The 17,354-nt window shown below is 45.3% G+C and overlaps 1 protein-coding gene across 4 annotated transcripts in view; it reads left to right on the forward strand.

Annotated features, from left to right (window-relative positions):
- Window positions 1-17,146, forward strand: part of LOC143296370 (antiviral innate immune response receptor RIG-I-like) — a 39,343-nt gene extending 22,197 nt beyond the window's left edge. For all 4 annotated transcript variants that reach the window (XM_076608246.1, XM_076608253.1, XM_076608262.1 and 1 more), the window contains 9 exons: window positions 94-259; window positions 808-1,016; window positions 2,566-2,676; window positions 4,217-4,364; window positions 6,533-6,784; window positions 9,605-9,772; window positions 11,182-11,339; window positions 14,135-14,431; window positions 16,114-17,146. In XM_076608246.1, coding sequence (XP_076464361.1) covers window positions 94-259; window positions 808-1,016; window positions 2,566-2,676; window positions 4,217-4,364; window positions 6,533-6,784; window positions 9,605-9,772; window positions 11,182-11,339; window positions 14,135-14,431; window positions 16,114-16,269 — 1,665 coding nt within the window. In that variant the 3' untranslated portion in view covers window positions 16,270-17,146. The remainder of the gene's footprint in view (window positions 1-93; window positions 260-807; window positions 1,017-2,565; window positions 2,677-4,216; window positions 4,365-6,532; window positions 6,785-9,604; window positions 9,773-11,181; window positions 11,340-14,134; window positions 14,432-16,113) is intronic.
- The last annotated feature ends 208 nt before the right edge of the window (window positions 17,147-17,354 follow it).

Here is a 17,354-nt window from a genome sequence, read left to right on the forward strand (position 1 = left end):
CAACACTCATGCACCACTTTGATGTGGAGGACCATGCTGTGTAGGCATCCACACTCCGTTTGAATTTCATCTGTTGGAGAACATGCTTTTCAGATTGTTGGACTGACAGCATCCATCGGGGTGGAGAAGGCCACGACCGCTGACGAGGCGAAGGAGAGCATTCTTAGCATCATGGGTAATTTGGATGTGCGCCAAAGAATCTCCGAAGTGACGGAGAACCTGGATGAACTCCGACAGACAGTTCCTTCTCCAATAGAAGGTGAGAGCCTTTTGTATCACCTGGTTTGTGGGCTTGAGTTTCTACTGTGTGTTGGAAATGATCAATAATCCAGTGTAGAATGCATCGCTTTTCAGGTTGTTTCTAGAAGAACAACATTATCTGGTGCAGACTGTATCGCTTTTGAGGTTGTTTGGTTTTTGGCTCACATGGGCACACGTAGACTAGGTAAGTCTCTGTGTGTGTGTGTGTGTGTGTGTGTGTGTGTGTGTGTGTGTGTGTGTGTGTGTGAACAGCCCAGGCTGTAGTTTCATTGTCAGAAATGTGGTATTCTTTGTCTTCATCCATCTCTTCAGTGTGAGAATCTTCCGCTTGTAACATGTACATAATGTCAGAAGCCATGAAATGCTACCAGTGTGGCTTCTGTTGACATTGGTACGAAGAGAGTTAAAACAAAAAATCATCATGTATTACCCCAATACGGTTGGAACAGACAATCTGAACTAAACAAAATCACTTCATGAATACACCCTAAAGGTGTTCCATATCGAGAATATAATGTACCCATTATCCAACGTGGTTGGATGCAGAACTGAGGCCACTGGAGTGGCGTGAGAATGACGAGATCAGCAACAAGATCACCAACGTGATGCAGAAGATCATGGAGGAGCTGGGGCGCCGGGAACAGATGGTGAAGGCTGACAGCGAGGTGGAGGAGGTTCGCCGTCTGCTCATCAAGCGCGAGACCGACCTGAAGAGTCAGAAGTTTGGACAGTGGGCCGTCACCTTGAGGAATCAGGTACTGACTTTGAGACGTGATTGGATAACATTATACACCTTGAGGAGTCAGGTACAGACTTTGAGACATGATTGGATAACATTATACACCTTGAGGAGTCAGGTACTGACTTTGAGACATGATTGGATAACATTATACACCTTGAGGAGTCAGGTACTGACTTTGAGACATGATTGGATAACATTATACACCTTGAAGAGTCAGGTACTGACTTTGAGACATGATTGAATAACATTATACACCTTGAAGAGTCAGGTACTGACTTTGAGACATGATTGGATAACATTATACACCTTGAGGAGTCAGGTACTGACTTTGAGACATGATTGGATAACATTATACACCTTGAGGAGTCAGGTACTGACTTTGAGACATGATTGGATAACATTATACACCTTGAGGAGTCAGGTACTGACTTTGAGACATGATTGAATAACATTATACACCTTGAGGAGTCAGGTACTGACTTTGAGACATGATTGAATAATATTATACACCTTGAGGAGTCAGGTATTGACCTGGTTCTGGGAGACATGATTGGATAACATTATATTATACCTTGAGGAATCGGGTACTGATTAGGTTCTTGAAGACATGATTGAATAACATTATACACCTTGAGGAGTCAGGTATTGACAAGTTCTTGAAGACACAATTGAATAACAGTATATACCTTAAGGAATCGTGTACTGACTAGGTTCTTGAAGACACAATTGAGTAACATTATATACCTTTAGGAATCAGGTACTGACTAGGTTCATGAAGACAATTGGACAACATTATATACCTTGATAGCCCAACACTCGGCTTATATCACAGATTGACATAAGTTTACATTTAGGCCAACAGCAAAGTGAGAGCTGTATTATCAGTGGTTTCTCCAGTCAGTGGGAAACCATTTACAGCTTAGTCTTTTGTGAAAGACTATGACTCTCAAACTAGGAGGCAAAATTGCACTGGCTCTTAGTACTGCAGCCTTGTGAGCTAGTTGGCCTTTGGGAACCATCCCAACGCCGACTGTCCTGAAACCTTCTTGGCCAAGAGAGTGGGGATGTAACTTAGGCAAGACACTCTCCACTACAATCAAATTCTAGCCCAAATAGTCGGAAAGCAGTTGCCTCCTCTGCTGTTCTGATGGTCATAGTTGGGCACGACTGTCATATATACCTTGAGGAATCAAGTACTGACTAGGTTCTTGAAGACACAATTGGACAACATAATATTTCTTCTTTGTGCAAGTGGAGTTAAATTCATAACTAAGATGTGGAATTTAGGCAGACCAGTAAATGTGGATAATGTATACATAATTTTATTCTTGTATGGAACACCTTTAGGATGTATTCATGAAGTGATTTAGTCCACTTGGGATTCTCTTTTCCATTAGAGTGAATTTTCTTCTAATTTTCACCTTTTTTTATGAAAAAGATTTTTTAAAGGACAGTTGGAATACTGTTGATTAAAAAAAAAGGGAGAACAATCAACCAATTTCATCCAGATATTTCAGCCATGCCCCATAATTTGGGTTGTTCTGCTTTCTCACCTGACACAGGCACGTCTGCTGCTGCGAACACACAATCCCCAGAATGAGAGAGAGCTGGAGAAGCTGATGGCACGACAAAAGTTTTCCCGCGATGTGCAGGTCTTGGCTGACTGGCTTGTGGTAAGAACACACATCCTCCGTCATCACTCAGCCACTTGAGCTTGAAATTACGAAAACTGACCCTGCTTGCTGTGTGCTTGTTGTGATTGAACTGACACTTTGACAGTAAGTAATTCTGATGTGTGCTTGTCATAATTAAATTGACCATGGCTGTATGTAATTCTGCTGTGCACTTATCTAAATTAAACTGACTCTGACTGTAAGTCATTCTGCTATGTTTTTGGCTTAATTACTTTGATCCTTACAGTAACTCATTATGCCTGTGCTTGTCTTAATTAAATTGACTATGACAGTAGATTATTCTGTGGTGTGGTTGTCTTAAATGTGTACTTTTTGTTGAACTGAAATTTTGTAATTAAACTGCCAGAGAAGCAGAGCCTTACGAGTTCCTGTTTTCATGCCTGTTGAGAAATGACTCAAAGAAATTGGTAACTAGTGGAAGGGAGTTTCTGATTTTGCCTGGCTATTGCTGTGTTGTATGTTGTATGTTTGGTCTTTGCCAGAAAGGTGTATGAAGTACAGTGATATGTAGGCCTGCTAGCTATTGCTGTGTTGTATGTTGTATGTTTGGTCTTTGCCAGAAAGGTGTATGAAGTACAGTGATATGTAGGCCTGCTAGCTATTGCTGTGTTGTATGTTGTATGTTTGGTCTTTGCCAGAAAGGTGTATGAAGTACAGTGATATGTAGGCCTGCTAGTCATTGCTGTGTTGTATGTTGTATGTTTGGTCTTTGCCAGAAAGGTGTATGAAGTACAGTGATATGTAGGCCTGCTAGCTATTGCTGTGTTGTATGTTGTATGTTTGGTCTTTGCCAGAAAGATGTATGAAATACAGTGATATGTAGGCCTGCTAGCTATTGCTGTGTTGTATGTTGTAGCGTTTGTTCTTTGCCAGAAAGATGTATGAAATACAGTGATATGTAGGCCTGCTAGCTATTGCTGTGTTGTATGTTGTATGTTTGGTCTTTGCCAGAAAGGTGTATGAAGTACAGTGATATGTAGGCCTGCTAGTCATTGCTGTGTTGTATGTTGTAGCGTTTGTTCTTTGCCAGAAAGGTGTATGAAGTACAGTGATATGTAGGCCTGCTAGTCATTGCTGTGTTGTATGTTGTAGCGTTTGTTCTTTGCCAGAAAGGTGTATGAAATACAGTGATATGTAGGCCTGCTAGCTATTGCTGTGTTGTATGTTGTATGTTTGGTCTTTGCCAGAAAGGTGTATGAAGTACAGTGATATGTAGGCCTGCTAGTCATTGCTGTGTTGTATGTTGTAGCGTTTGTTCTTTGCCAGAAAGATGTATGAAATACAGTGATATGTAGGCCTGCTAGCCATTGATGTGTTATATTTTGTATGTTTGTTCTTTGCCAGAAAGATGAATGAAATACAGTGATATGTAGGCCTGCTAGCCATTGCTATGTTGTATGTTTGTTCTTTGCCAGAAAGGTGTATGAAATACAGTGAAATGTAGGCCCGCTAGCCATTGTTCTATGTTGTAGTGTTTGTTCTTTGCCACAAAGGCAAATGAAATGTGTGTCATGTGCAGGCCTATAACGAAGCCTTCGACGTGCATGACCTGACACGCCCTGAAGATGTGATCCACTATCTGGAGCACAAGTCCAGACTCCAGCGGATTAACGAGAAGCCATTCATTTCCACTGAGCTTGATGCACAGCTGCGTGGTTACTTTGAGGGTGAGAGGACAGACTGAATTTCTCCGCACAGGAAGATTTTTTGTGTAGATTTATTTGGTTTGTGCCTTTTTTCCTTTCATTAGTGTAACATCTTTTTACTCAGTTGTGATATTAAACCAAAAAAAACCAAAAATCAACAACAAAATCCAAGAACAGCAACTTTGTGTGCATGTGTATACGTGTGCATGAGGGGGGTGATGGGAGGATTGTTGGAATATGCTGTCAGATAAGTAATTTGTCGCCATGAACTTTTATGAATTAAACTTTTCAGGTTGGCAAGGGGGCAAAGAGGAAAACTCTTATGTCAAATATTGCGTTCATTGCTGACAGGTTCTCAGATCGCTGGATCTCTGGGTGTGTATAGTTGTTAAAATGATATCACGTGTTAGAATAGTGTCATTTGTTCTTAAAATGGTGTCACTTGTTGTTAAAATGGTATCACATGTTAAAATAGTATCATTTACTGTTAAAATTGTATCACATGTTAAAATAGTATTTGTTGTTAAAATGGTATCACTTGTTAAAATAGTATCATTTGTTGTCAAAATGGTATCACTTGTTAAAATAGTATAATTTTTTGTTAAAATGGTATCACATGTTAAAATAATATTAGTCGTTGTTAAAATGGTATCACTTGTTAAAATAGTATCATTTGCTGTTAAAATAGTATCATTTCCATAATCAAAATTACTTTCTCAGTCATGAAAAAAAAAAGTGATTTAATAATTCCCCAGTATATTTTTGCCGTGATCATTGAAAGAGTTTGAAAGTATTGTATGGAAATACCCAAACTGTACCCAGACGAAAAGAGCTCTGTTGGTGTTTTTTATGTTTGTGCGCATTGAGAGGATTTCAAACCATTTGATCTGTCAGAATCAGACAGTGGTTGAGTGTGTTTAAGCACAGGAGGGTCAGATGTGTTGATGGTTTATTTGAGGACAGTGAGAGGAAGGGAGAGAGAGAGAGAGAGCTTGGAGAAAAAAGAGAGACAAGACAAGACAAAATCTTTATTATCGAGGGTAATAGATAAGCAAGTAACATGCTTTTTTTACATCCAGCCCTCACCCTAAAGAGGGAATAAAGCTAAAAAAGCGAAAAATGAGCACAAAATCAAAACACAATCAAAATACACCATTATTTCACCATTCAAAGCCATTCCACAAAAGGAAGAAGAAGAGAAGAAAAAAAAAAAAATCATGAAACACACACCACACACACACACACACACACACACACACACACACACACACACACACACACACAAACGCACACAAATGCACCCACTCAAGAGAGAGTAAGAGGGAACCCACAAATTGTCGAAAGCAATGTTGGATTTCAGGTGACGTCAGTTTTTGTGAATAGGTACATTTTTAGATTTTGCTTAAAGTTGTTGTGGTTAGTTATATTTTTTAAATGTGATGGTAAATTATTCGAATACGTTCCCCCACTGTATGTTAGGCTGGACTTAAAAAGATGAAGATTTGGACGAGGTATATGCAGAGAGAGAGGAGCAGGTTTATGTATAGGAGAGAGAACACCTTGAATAAAACACTGGTAGGTTTTCAGTCCAACATCATGAGGCATGAGGAAATTCAGGGTTGGGAGGAGATCAGAAGCTGTACAGATAGGTTTCAAACTGTTCAATAATTTATTAAAATTACAAGTTTCCTTTCCTGCTCAGAAAGAGTTTAGAAGGTATACAGGCAATATTTAAAGTGATAAAAGTTACAGAAAAAAAAAATCACAAATTTCTTTTCCTTCTGAGGAGGACTTTAGAAGCTACACAGGCAAGTCTCAAACTGTTAACTCAGTACGGCCAGTCCTCTCTTCTCCTCTCCTCGGATGTCCAGTGGGTGTCTGAATGACCCAACCTTTAGCTTCCGTCGTCAGAATTGTGGTATTCTTTGTCCACATTCACGTCTTCAGTATAAGAGCCTTCCGCTTGCAATATTTTGATGATGGTAATTGGGGTGAAACGCTGTTAACGTCGTCTCTTTCGCCGTTCATATGGAGAGAGTTAAACTTATTTTCAAATTCACAGATTTTCTTTCCTTGGCATAAAGAGTAGGCAAGTTTCAAGGTGATAAGAATATATATAAAAAAAATCCATAACATATTTCCTTTCCTTCTCTTTTGTTGTTTTCAAACGTGACTGTTGCCGCGTTCAGATGTGGAGAAACAACTGAAGAGGTTCCGCGGACAGAGGAACCCCAACTTGTGGAAGCTAGGGGAGGTCATCCGGGAACACATCCTGCAGGCAGGAGACAGCGAAACAGGATTCCGTATCCTGGTGTTTGTCAGAACGCGAGCCACCTGCAAGGCGCTGTGTCGCTGGCTGAACAGCATGGACGTGGATGAACAGCTGCGAACTCTGAAAGCCCAGCACTTCACTGGCACTGGTGCTCACCAACAACACGGAGGTAGGTCTCAGGGGTGTGCACAGCTATCTGCTCTTCGCCGTCCTTGTTCAGAGTGGTAAAAGAAATGATACGTGTGTGACAGGTTTTCTTCTGAGTGCTGGAATCGTTTTCCTAAAGTCCTCAGAAATTGGAAGCCTCTTTTGAAGAGGTACTGGTCCTTCTCTCTCCGTCTCCCTTTCTCTCTCTCCGTCTCCCTTTCTCTCTCCCTTTCTCTCTGTCTCCCTTTCTCTCTGTCTCCTTCTTTCTCTGTCTCCCTTTCTCTCTCTCCGTCTCCCTTTCTCTCTGTCTCCTTCTTTCTCTGTCTCCCTTTCTCTCTCTCCGTCTCCCTTTCTCTCTCCCTTTCTCTCTGTCTCCCTTTCTCTCTGTCTCCTTCTTTCTCTGTCTCCCTTTCTCTCTCTCCGTCTCCCTTTCTCTCTCTCTCCGTCTCCCTTTCTCTCTCCCTTTCTCTCTGTCTCCCTTTCTTTCTCTCTGTCTCCCTTTCTCTCTCTCCGTCTCCCTTTCTCTCTCCCTTTCTCTCTGTCTCCCTTTCTTTCTCTCTGTCTCCCTTTCTCTCTCTCCGTCTCCCTTTCTCTCTGTCTCCCTTTCTTTCTCTCTGTCTCCCTTTCTTTCTCTCTGTCTCCCTTTCTCTCTCTCCGTCTCCCTTTCTCTCTCCCTTTCTCTCTGTCTCCCTTTCTCTCTCTCCGTCTCCCTTTCTCTCTCCCTTTCTCTCTGTCTCCCTTTCTTTCTCTCCGTCTCCCTTTCTCTCTCTCCGTCTCCCTTTCTCTCCATCTCCCTCTCTCTCCGTCTCCCTTTCTCTCCATCTCCCTCTCTCTCCGTCTCCCTTTCTCTCTGTCTCCCTCTCTCTCTGTCTCCCTTTCTCTCTCTCCCTCTCCCTACTCTGGGTGTTTTTTTTTCTTTGTGTCTCTGTGACTCCCTGTTTCTCTACAGAGCAGTACCTTCAATGATGATACTACTACTACTACTACTACTACTAATGATAGTAATAATGATGTTGATGATGCTGATGCTGATCATGATCATGATGATGATGCTGATAATGATAATGATGATGATGCTGATAATGATGATGATAATGATGATGATGCTGATAATGATGATGATAATGATGGTGATAATGATGCTGATGATGATGCTGATAATGATAATGATGCTGCTGCTGATGATGATAATGATGATGATGCTGATAATGATAATGATGCTAATGATGATAATGATCATGATCATGATGCTGATAATGATGATGATAATGATGCTGATAATGATGATGATACTGATGCTGATAATGATAATGATGATGATGCTGATAATGATGATGATGCTGATAATGATAATGATGATGATGCTGATAATGATGCTGATAATGATGATGATGATGATGATGATGATGCTGATGCTGATAATGATGATGATGCTGATGCTGATGATGATGATGATGCTGATAATGATGATGATGATGCAGATGCTGATGATGATGATGATGATGCTGATGATGATGATGATGATGATGATGATGATGATGCTGATAATGATGATGATGATGCAGATGCTGATGATGATGATGATGATGCTGATAATGATGATGATGATGATGATGATGCTGATGCTGATGATGATGCTGATGCTGATGATGATGATGCAGATGCTGATGATAATGATGATGCTGATAATGATGATGATGATGATGCTGATAATGATGATGATGCTGATGCTGATGATGATGCTGATGCTGATTATGATGATGCTGATGCTGATAATGATGATGATGCTGATGCTGATAATGATGATGATGATGATGCTGATGATGATGATGATGATGCAGATGCTGATGATAATGATGATGCTGATAATGATGATGATGATAATGATGATGCTGATAATGATGATGATGCTGATAATGATGCTGATGCTGATAATGATGCTGATGCTGATAATGATGATGATGCTGATAATGATGCTGATAATGATGATGATGCTGATGCTGATAATGATGCTGATGCTGATAATGATGATGATGCTGATAATGATGCTGATGCTGATGCTGATAATGATGATGATGATGATGATGATGCTGATGCTGATAATGATGATGATGATGACGCTGATAATGATAATGATGATGATGCTGATAATGATGCTGATGCTGATGATGATGATGATGCTGATGCTGATAATGATGATGATGCTGATGCTGATGATGATGATGATGATGCAGATGCTGATGATAATGATGATGCTGATAATGATGATGATGCTGATAATGATAATGATGATGATGCTGATAATGATGCTGATGCTGATGCTGATGCTGATAATGATGATGATGCTGATAATGATGCTGATAATGATGATGATGCTGATGCTGATAATGATGCTGATGCTGATAATGATGATGATGCTGATAATGATGCTGATGCTGATGCTGATAATGATGATGATGATGATGATGATGCTGATGCTGATAATGATGATGATGATGACGCTGATAATGATAATGATGATGATGCTGATAATGATGCTGATGCTGATGATGATGATGATGCTGATGCTGATAATGATGATGATGCTGATAATGATGCTGATGCTGATGATGATGATGATGCTGATGCTGATTATGATAATGATAATGATGCTGCTGCTGATGCTGATAATGATAATGATGATGATGCTGATAATGATGATGATGCTGATGCTGATAATGATGATGATGCTGATAATGATGATGATGCTGATGCTGATAATGATAATGATAATGATGCTGCTGCTGATGATGATAATGATGCTGATAATGATAACAATATAATAACAAGGTACCGTTGACAGGGATGACTCCCTACGAGCAAGTGGAAACCCTGAAGCAGTTCAAGAGTGGTGAAGTCCGACTGCTGGTGACCACGTCTGTGGGAGAGGAAGGGATCGACATCGCAGAGTGCAACCTGACAATTCGATACAACCACGTGGGCAATGAGGTCACCACCGTGCAGACCAGAGGTACGGCGTTCACAACTTGTCAACGTCTTGTCTTCGCTCTTCACCTGCCTGAACCTTAGGACAGAAAGTGGTTGTAAGATAGTGTTGACATGCTTAGAAAATACAGACGTGTGCATGTGCATGCACGTGCTAACACACACACACACACACACACACACACACACACACACACACACACACACACACACACACACACACACTCACTCACACACCACACACACACACATATGCACAGATGCACGCACGCGCACGCACACACACACACACACACACACACACACACACATCTAAATATGAGGGAGTCTCCCGTCGGACCAACGGATGAGTAGGCAGGCAGGCTTATCTGTCGGTGTGTGTCCTCATATGGGAGAAGAGGCCGATTCTGGATGTGCAGCACTTCCCACAGGTGTTGCAAGGGAAAACGTCTCCAGAAGTTGAGCCCTGCTTCCTTCGCTTACGCTTCTCCTTAATGGCCAGCATTCTCTTGTTTTCAAACATTTTTATGCCACTAGAGCACAGCATCCTCCAACGAGAGCAGCCAAGGGCATCAGTTTCCCAGGAAGCGATGTCTCTGTCACAGGCTTTGAGGTTTGTCTTCAAGGTGTCCTTGAAGCGCTTGCAGGGTCTTCCAAGTTCTCAGTGGCCTTCCTTCAGCTGGCCATACAGTAGCATCTTCGGGATCCTGCTGTCTGTCATGTGGACAAAGTGTCCTGTCCAGCGTAGCTGGCACTGGATCAGCAGGCTTTCGATGCTGGGCAGGCCGCTCCTCTCTAGGACCTGGAGGTTGGAGACCCTGTCTTGCCACTTTATGCCGAGGATCTTTTGTAGGCATCTCTGGTGAAACTGCTCAGGTTGTTGAATGTGACAGCGATACGTCATCCATGTTTCACAGCAGTACAACAAGGTGGTCAGCACAACAGCTCTGAGGATAGGCGCTATATAAGTATGGATATCATTGGTGTCAGACGGAGGATAGGCGCTATATAAGTGTGGATATCATTGGTGTCAGACGGTGGATAGGCGCTATATAAGTATGGATATCATTGGTGTCAGACTGAGGATAGGCGCTATATAAGTATGGATATCATTGGTGTCAGGCTGAGGGTAGGCGCTATATAAGTGTGGATATCATTGGTCTCAGACTGAGGATAGGCGCTATATAAGTGTGGATATCATTGGTGTCAGACTGAGGATAGGCGCTATATAAGTGTGGATATCATTGGTGTCAGACTGAGGATAGGCGCTATATAAGTGTGGATATCATTGGTGTCAGACTGAGGATAGGCGCTATATAAGTGTGGATATCATTGGTGTCAGGCTGAGGATAGGCACTATATAAGTGTGGATATCATTGGTCTCAGACTGAGGATAGGCGCTATATAAGTGTGGATATCATATCATTGCTTCAGGGAGGAGTCGCAAGGAGGGTGGGCGCTCCATTCTGATGGCCATGCCCAAGATCATTGAGCAGGAGGAGCTCAACAGGAAGCGGGAACAGCTCATGCACGCAGCTCTCAGACTGATCAGGCAGATGCCTGAAGGGGACATCATCGACTTTGTTGAAAAGGTTGGTGGAGTGGTGGCCATGTGGCGACACGTTCACTAGGTTGGTGGAGTGGTGGCCATGTGGCCATGTGGCGACACGTTCACTAGGTTGGTGGAGTGGTGGCCATGTGGCAACACATTCACTAGGTTGGTGGAGTGGTGGCCATGTGGCAACACGTTCACTAGGTTGGTGGAGTGGTGGCCATGTGGCGACATGTTCACTAGGTTGGTGGAGTGGTGGCCATGTGGCGACACGTTCACTAGGTTGGTGGAGTGGTGGCCATGTGGCAACACATTCACTAGGTTGGTGGAGTGGTGGCCATGTGGCGACACGTTCACTAGGTTGGTGGAGTGGTGGCCATGTGGCGACACGTTCACTAGGTTGGTGGCCATGTGGCGACACGTTCACTAGGTTGGTGGGGTGGTGGCCATGTGGCGACACGTTCACTAGGTTGGTGGAGTGGTGGCCATGTGGCGACATGTTCACTAGGTTGGTGGAGTGGTGGCCATGTGGCCATGTGGCGACACGTTCACTAGGTTGGTGGAGATGTGGCCATGTGGCGACACGTTCACTAGGTTGGTGGAGTGGTGGCCATGTGGCGACACGTTCACTAGGTTGGTGGAGTGGTGGCCATGTGGCGACACGTTCACTAGGTTGGTGGAGTGGTGGCCATGTGGCGACACATTCACTAGGTTGGTGGAGTGGTGGCCATGTGGCGACACGTTCACTAGGTTGGTGGAGATGTGGCCATGTGGCGACACGTTCACTAGGTTGGTGGAGTGGTGGCCATGTGGCGACACGTTCACTAGGTTGGTGGAGATGTGGCCATGTGGCGACACGTTCACTAGGTTGGTGGAGTGGTGGCCATGTGGCCATGTGGCGACACATTCACTAGGTTGGTGGAGTGGTGGCCATGTGGCCATGTGGCGACATGTTCACTAGGTTGGTGGAGTGGTGGCCATGTGGCGACATGTTCACTAGGTTGGTGGAGTGGTGGCCATGTGGCGACATGTTCACTAGGTTGGTGGAGTGGTGGCCATGTGGCCATGTGGCGACACGTTCACTAGGTTGGTGGAGTGGTGGCCATGTGGCGACACGTTCACTAGGTTGGTGGCCATGTGGCGACACGTTCACTAGGTTGGTGGAGTGGTGGCCATGTGGCGACATGTTCACTAGGTTGGTGGAGTGGTGGCCATGTGGCGACACGTTCACTAGGTTGGTGGAGTGGTGGCCATGTGGCAACACGTTCACTAGGTTGGTGGAGTGGTGGCCATGTGGCGACACGTTCACTAGGTTGGTGGAGTGGTGGCCATGTGGCGACACGTTCACTAGGTTGGTGGAGTGGTGGCCATGTGGCGACACGTTCACTAGGTTGGTGGAGATGTGGCCATGTGGCGACATGTTCACTAGGTTGGTGGAGTGGTGGCCATGTGGCCATGTGGCGACACGTTCACTAGGTTGGTGGAGTGGTGGCCATGTGGCGACACGTTCACTAGGTTGGTGGAGATGTGGCCATGTGGCGACATGTTCACTAGGTTGGTGGAGTGGTGGCCATGTGGCCATGTGGCGACACGTTCACTAGGTTGGTGGAGTGGTGGCCATGTGGCCATGTGGCGACACGTTCACTAGGTTGGTGGAGTGGTGGCCATGTGGCGACACGTTCACTAGGTTGGTGGAGATGTGGCCATGTGGCGACATGTTCACTAGGTTGGTGGAGTGGTGGCCATGTGGCCATGTGGCGACACGTTCACTAGGTTGGTGGAGTGGTGGCCATGTGGCAACACGTTCACTAGGTTGGTGGAGTGGTGGCCATGTGGCGACACGTTCACTAGGTTGGTGGAGTGGTGGCCATGTGGCGACACGTTCACTAGGTTGGTGGAGATGTGGCCATGTGGCGACACGTTCACTAGGTTGGTGGAGTGGTGGCCATGTGGCCATGTGGCGACACGTTCACTGGCCATGTGGCCATGTGGTAACACGTTCACTAGCCATGTGGTGACACGTTCACCTGGGGAGCGAGAGAATTGGAGCATGCAGGATCAAATCCCACACTCACTAAAATTGTTTCCCAATTCACCATACTTCAAGGGGTGGTCTGGATGCTAGTCATTCAGATGAGACGATAAAGTGAGGCCCTGTGTGTAGCGTGCATATAAAAGAGCCTGTAGTAACAAGAGTGAGAGAGAGAGTGTGTGTGTGTGTTTGTGTGTGTATATGTTTTCATGTGGTGTGTCTGCATATGCTTGTGTGTATGTGTTTGTGTGCATGTAGTGTGTGTATGAGTGTGTGTGAGAAAAAAGAAAAAAAATGAGAGAGAGAGAGAGAAGACAAGACAATACAAGACAATACAAGACAAATGGTTTATTGTACATCAGCCTCATATGGGAAGGGGGTTGGGGGGGGGGGGGGTCTGGAGAGAGAGAGAGAGACTGAGATGATTTATTCACTTAAGGCCATAGCCCCATATGAATGAAGGGCGATAATACAGTATGCAGATGTCACCATAACCATCAGTAAACATTCACCATTTTCACAGTTAGTTAAAGAAATTATGATCATACCGTTTCTCTTAACTTAAAAGCTCTGTGTAAATACAGTGCGAGATTACGTATGGCACCATTGAGAGAGAGAGAGAGAGAGAGAGAGAGAGAGAGAGATGGCATGTAGTGTGTATGTGTGCGAACCTATGCATGCCTACCTGTGAATTCCATCATTAGTCACAGTACCCCCAACAGAGAGTTCCCCCCCCCCCCCCCCGAACCCCCTACCCCCATCAACCACACACACACTCACTTCGCTGTCGGTTGTTGCTACAGGTGCAGACCAAGGTACTGGAAGTGGATGAAATTGACCAGATCATGAAGCAGGTGAAGAAGCTGAAGAAGGAGGCAGACTTTTCCATTGCCTGCCCAAAGTGCTACAAAGTGAAGGTGGACGGTTCCAAGATCCGAACCATCAACAACGCACACCACGTCATTGTTGGCCATGAGATTGACAAGGATGTGGTCAAACTCCAGGGCAAGGCCTTCCTCAAGAAAGACGACTGGGAAATGAAAGGGTCTGTCAACTGCAAATGCAGAAACCGCCTTGGACAGATCCTTACCTACAAAAAGGTGAGACCTGTTGACAGGAATGTGTGTTTTCATCATTGTTGTGCTTCAAGTGGGTGGTATAGCTTGCTGACAAGCAGTTGATGCTGTAATGTGGTGGTATAGCTTGCTGACAAGCAGTTGATGCTGTCATGTGGTGGTATAGCTTGCTGACAAGCAGTTGATGCTGTAGTGTGGTGGTATAGCTTGCTGACAAGCAGTTGATGCTGTAGTGTGGTGGTATAGCTTGCTGACAAGCAGTTGATGCTGTCATGTGCTAGTATAGTTTGCTGACAAGCAGTTGATGCTGTCATGTGCTAGTATAGTTTGCTGACAAGCAGTTGATGCTGTCATGTGCTAGTATAGTTTGCTGACAAGCAGTTGATGCTGTAATGTGGTAGAGGTCCTGTCCTCCCCAACTCTCCAAGAAGGGAGGAGAAAAACCTCTACCAACGCAAAGGGTCACTGGCAAAAGGCCAAAACGCTCGCAGATAGAAACACACCACAATAAACAAACTTTCATTTCTTTCACCTGGTGCGAGACATACACAACTTTTTAAGAGACGAAAGTGATGGTGATGGCCTACTATTTAAACCCCCTCCGCCTAAAAAAAAAAAAAAAAAAGCAGATATATTCCACCTGACCTCCATTCCCAGCCAGAATGAATGGAGAGAACTGGTTGCCAGGTTGCACGTGGTGCCCCTGCAGACCTGAGACTACAGGACAGAAGAAGGAGAAGGAGAAGAAGAAAGAATGGATCGTGTTTTGCTGACACCAGGGCCCCTATCCCCAACAGAACCAGCTCTAGTGTGGTCGTGCGTGAGGGAGCTGAATGAAGGAATGAGTGAACTTGCTTCGTTCAGTTGCATGTGATTGTGGCAGAAAAACTCACAGCATCCTTAAACAGCTCCTTCACCCAAGAAATACTGCAGTATATTCTGCAGAGGTAGCAGGCACAAGACAGGGAAGCAACGTCCAAGCAACAGTTTCTCACGGTCCCTTTACTTTCCAGGTCTGAGTGTGAGGACAGCATCTGTGCATGAGTCATGTAAATGATTTGCTCACAGCTTGTGGGATCTTATTTTTAATGCATGTCTATGAGAGAAAAAAAAAACATAATCAATTCAAACTGGCAGCTAATATGTTGTTGTAGTGAACATGGGCCACAGGCCACAGGTTGATACAGGGAAAGGGGAGGGAATTGTGCAAGGGAAGTATGGGTGTGGGGGAGGTGGGGAAAAGGGGGCAGTGAAGATGGGCAACACACAGACACGCACACACACACGCACGCACGCATGCACGCACGCACGCACGCACACACACGCGCACACACACACACACACACACACACACACTCACAAACTTGCACACTTACAAACACACACACACACTCACGCAGGCACACACACACACACACACACAAAAAACACACACTCAGCAGTTTCCCAACAGTGCATAAACCCAATTTGCTGGTAACCATGACTGCCTTCATCTCATGACCTGTGAGTGGTGCAATGTGTGTGTGTGTGTGCGTGCGTGCGTGTGTGCGTGCGCGCACGTGTGTGTATGTGTGTGTGTGCGTGTGTGCATGCGTGCACGTGTGTGTGTCTGTGTCTGTGTCTGTGTGTGTGTGTGGGTGGGTGGTTCGGTTTGGTTATGTGTTATTTGAACCAAAGATGTGATGATGAATTATTGTTCTTCCCAGGCCGACTTCATCCTGGTGTCCCCCAAGTACTGGGTGTTTCTGGACAAGGAGGGCGTGCCCTCTGCCTACAAGAAATGGACACAGGTGCCCCATCAGATTGCTGAGGTCAGCCCTGCCGACATCAAGGAGCACCTGGGACAGACAGACAGTGACTGAGGGCTGACATCAAGGAACACCTGGAACAGACAGACAGACAGACAGTGACTGAGGGCTGACATCAAGGAACATCTGGAACAGACAGACAGACAGACAGACAGTGACTGAGGGCTGACATCAAGGAACACCTGGGGCAGACAGACAGACAGTGACTGAGGGCTGACACCAAGGAACACCTGGGGCAGACAGACAGACAGACAGACAGTGACTGAGGGCTGACATCAAGGAACACCTGGGGCAGACAGACAGACAGTGACTGAGGGCTGACATCAAGGAAAACCTGGGACAGACAGACAGACAGACAGACAGTGACTGAGGGCTGACATCAAGGAACATCTGGAACAGACAGACAGACAGACAGACAGTGACTGAGGGCTGACATCAAGGAACACCTGGGGCAGACAGACAGACAGACAGACAGTGACTGAGGGCTGACATCAAGGAACACCTGGGACAGACAGACAGACAGACAGACAGTGACTGAGGGCTGACATCAAGGAACATCTGGAACAGACAGACAGACAGACAGACAGTGACTGAGGGCTGACATCAAGGAACACCTGGGGCAGACAGACAGACAGACAGTGACTGAGGGCTGACATCAAGGAACACCTGGGACAGACAGACAGACAGACAGACAGTGACTGAGGGCTGACACCAAGGAACACCTGGGGCAGACAGACAGACAGACAGTGACTGAGGGCTGACATCAAGGAACACCTGGGACAGACAGACAGACAGACAGACAGTGACTGAGGGCTGACACCAAGGAACACCTGGGGCAGACAGACAGACAGACAGTGACTGAGGGCTGACATCAAGGAACACCTGGGACAGACAGACAGACAGACAGTGACTGAGGGCTGACATCAAGGAACACCTGGGGCAGACAGACAGACAGACAGTGACTGAGGGCTGACATCAAGGAACACCTGGGGCAGACAGACAGTGACTGAGGGCTGACATCAAGGAACACCTGGGGCAGACAGACAGTGACTGAGGGCTGACATCAAGGAACACCTGGGACAGACAGACAGTGACTGAGGGCTGACATCAAGGAACACCTGGGACAGACAGACAGACAG

The sequence above is a fragment of the Babylonia areolata genome, chromosome 2, assembly GCF_041734735.1.
Source record: "Babylonia areolata isolate BAREFJ2019XMU chromosome 2, ASM4173473v1, whole genome shotgun sequence".
Taxonomy (NCBI): domain Eukaryota; kingdom Metazoa; phylum Mollusca; class Gastropoda; order Neogastropoda; family Buccinidae; genus Babylonia; species Babylonia areolata.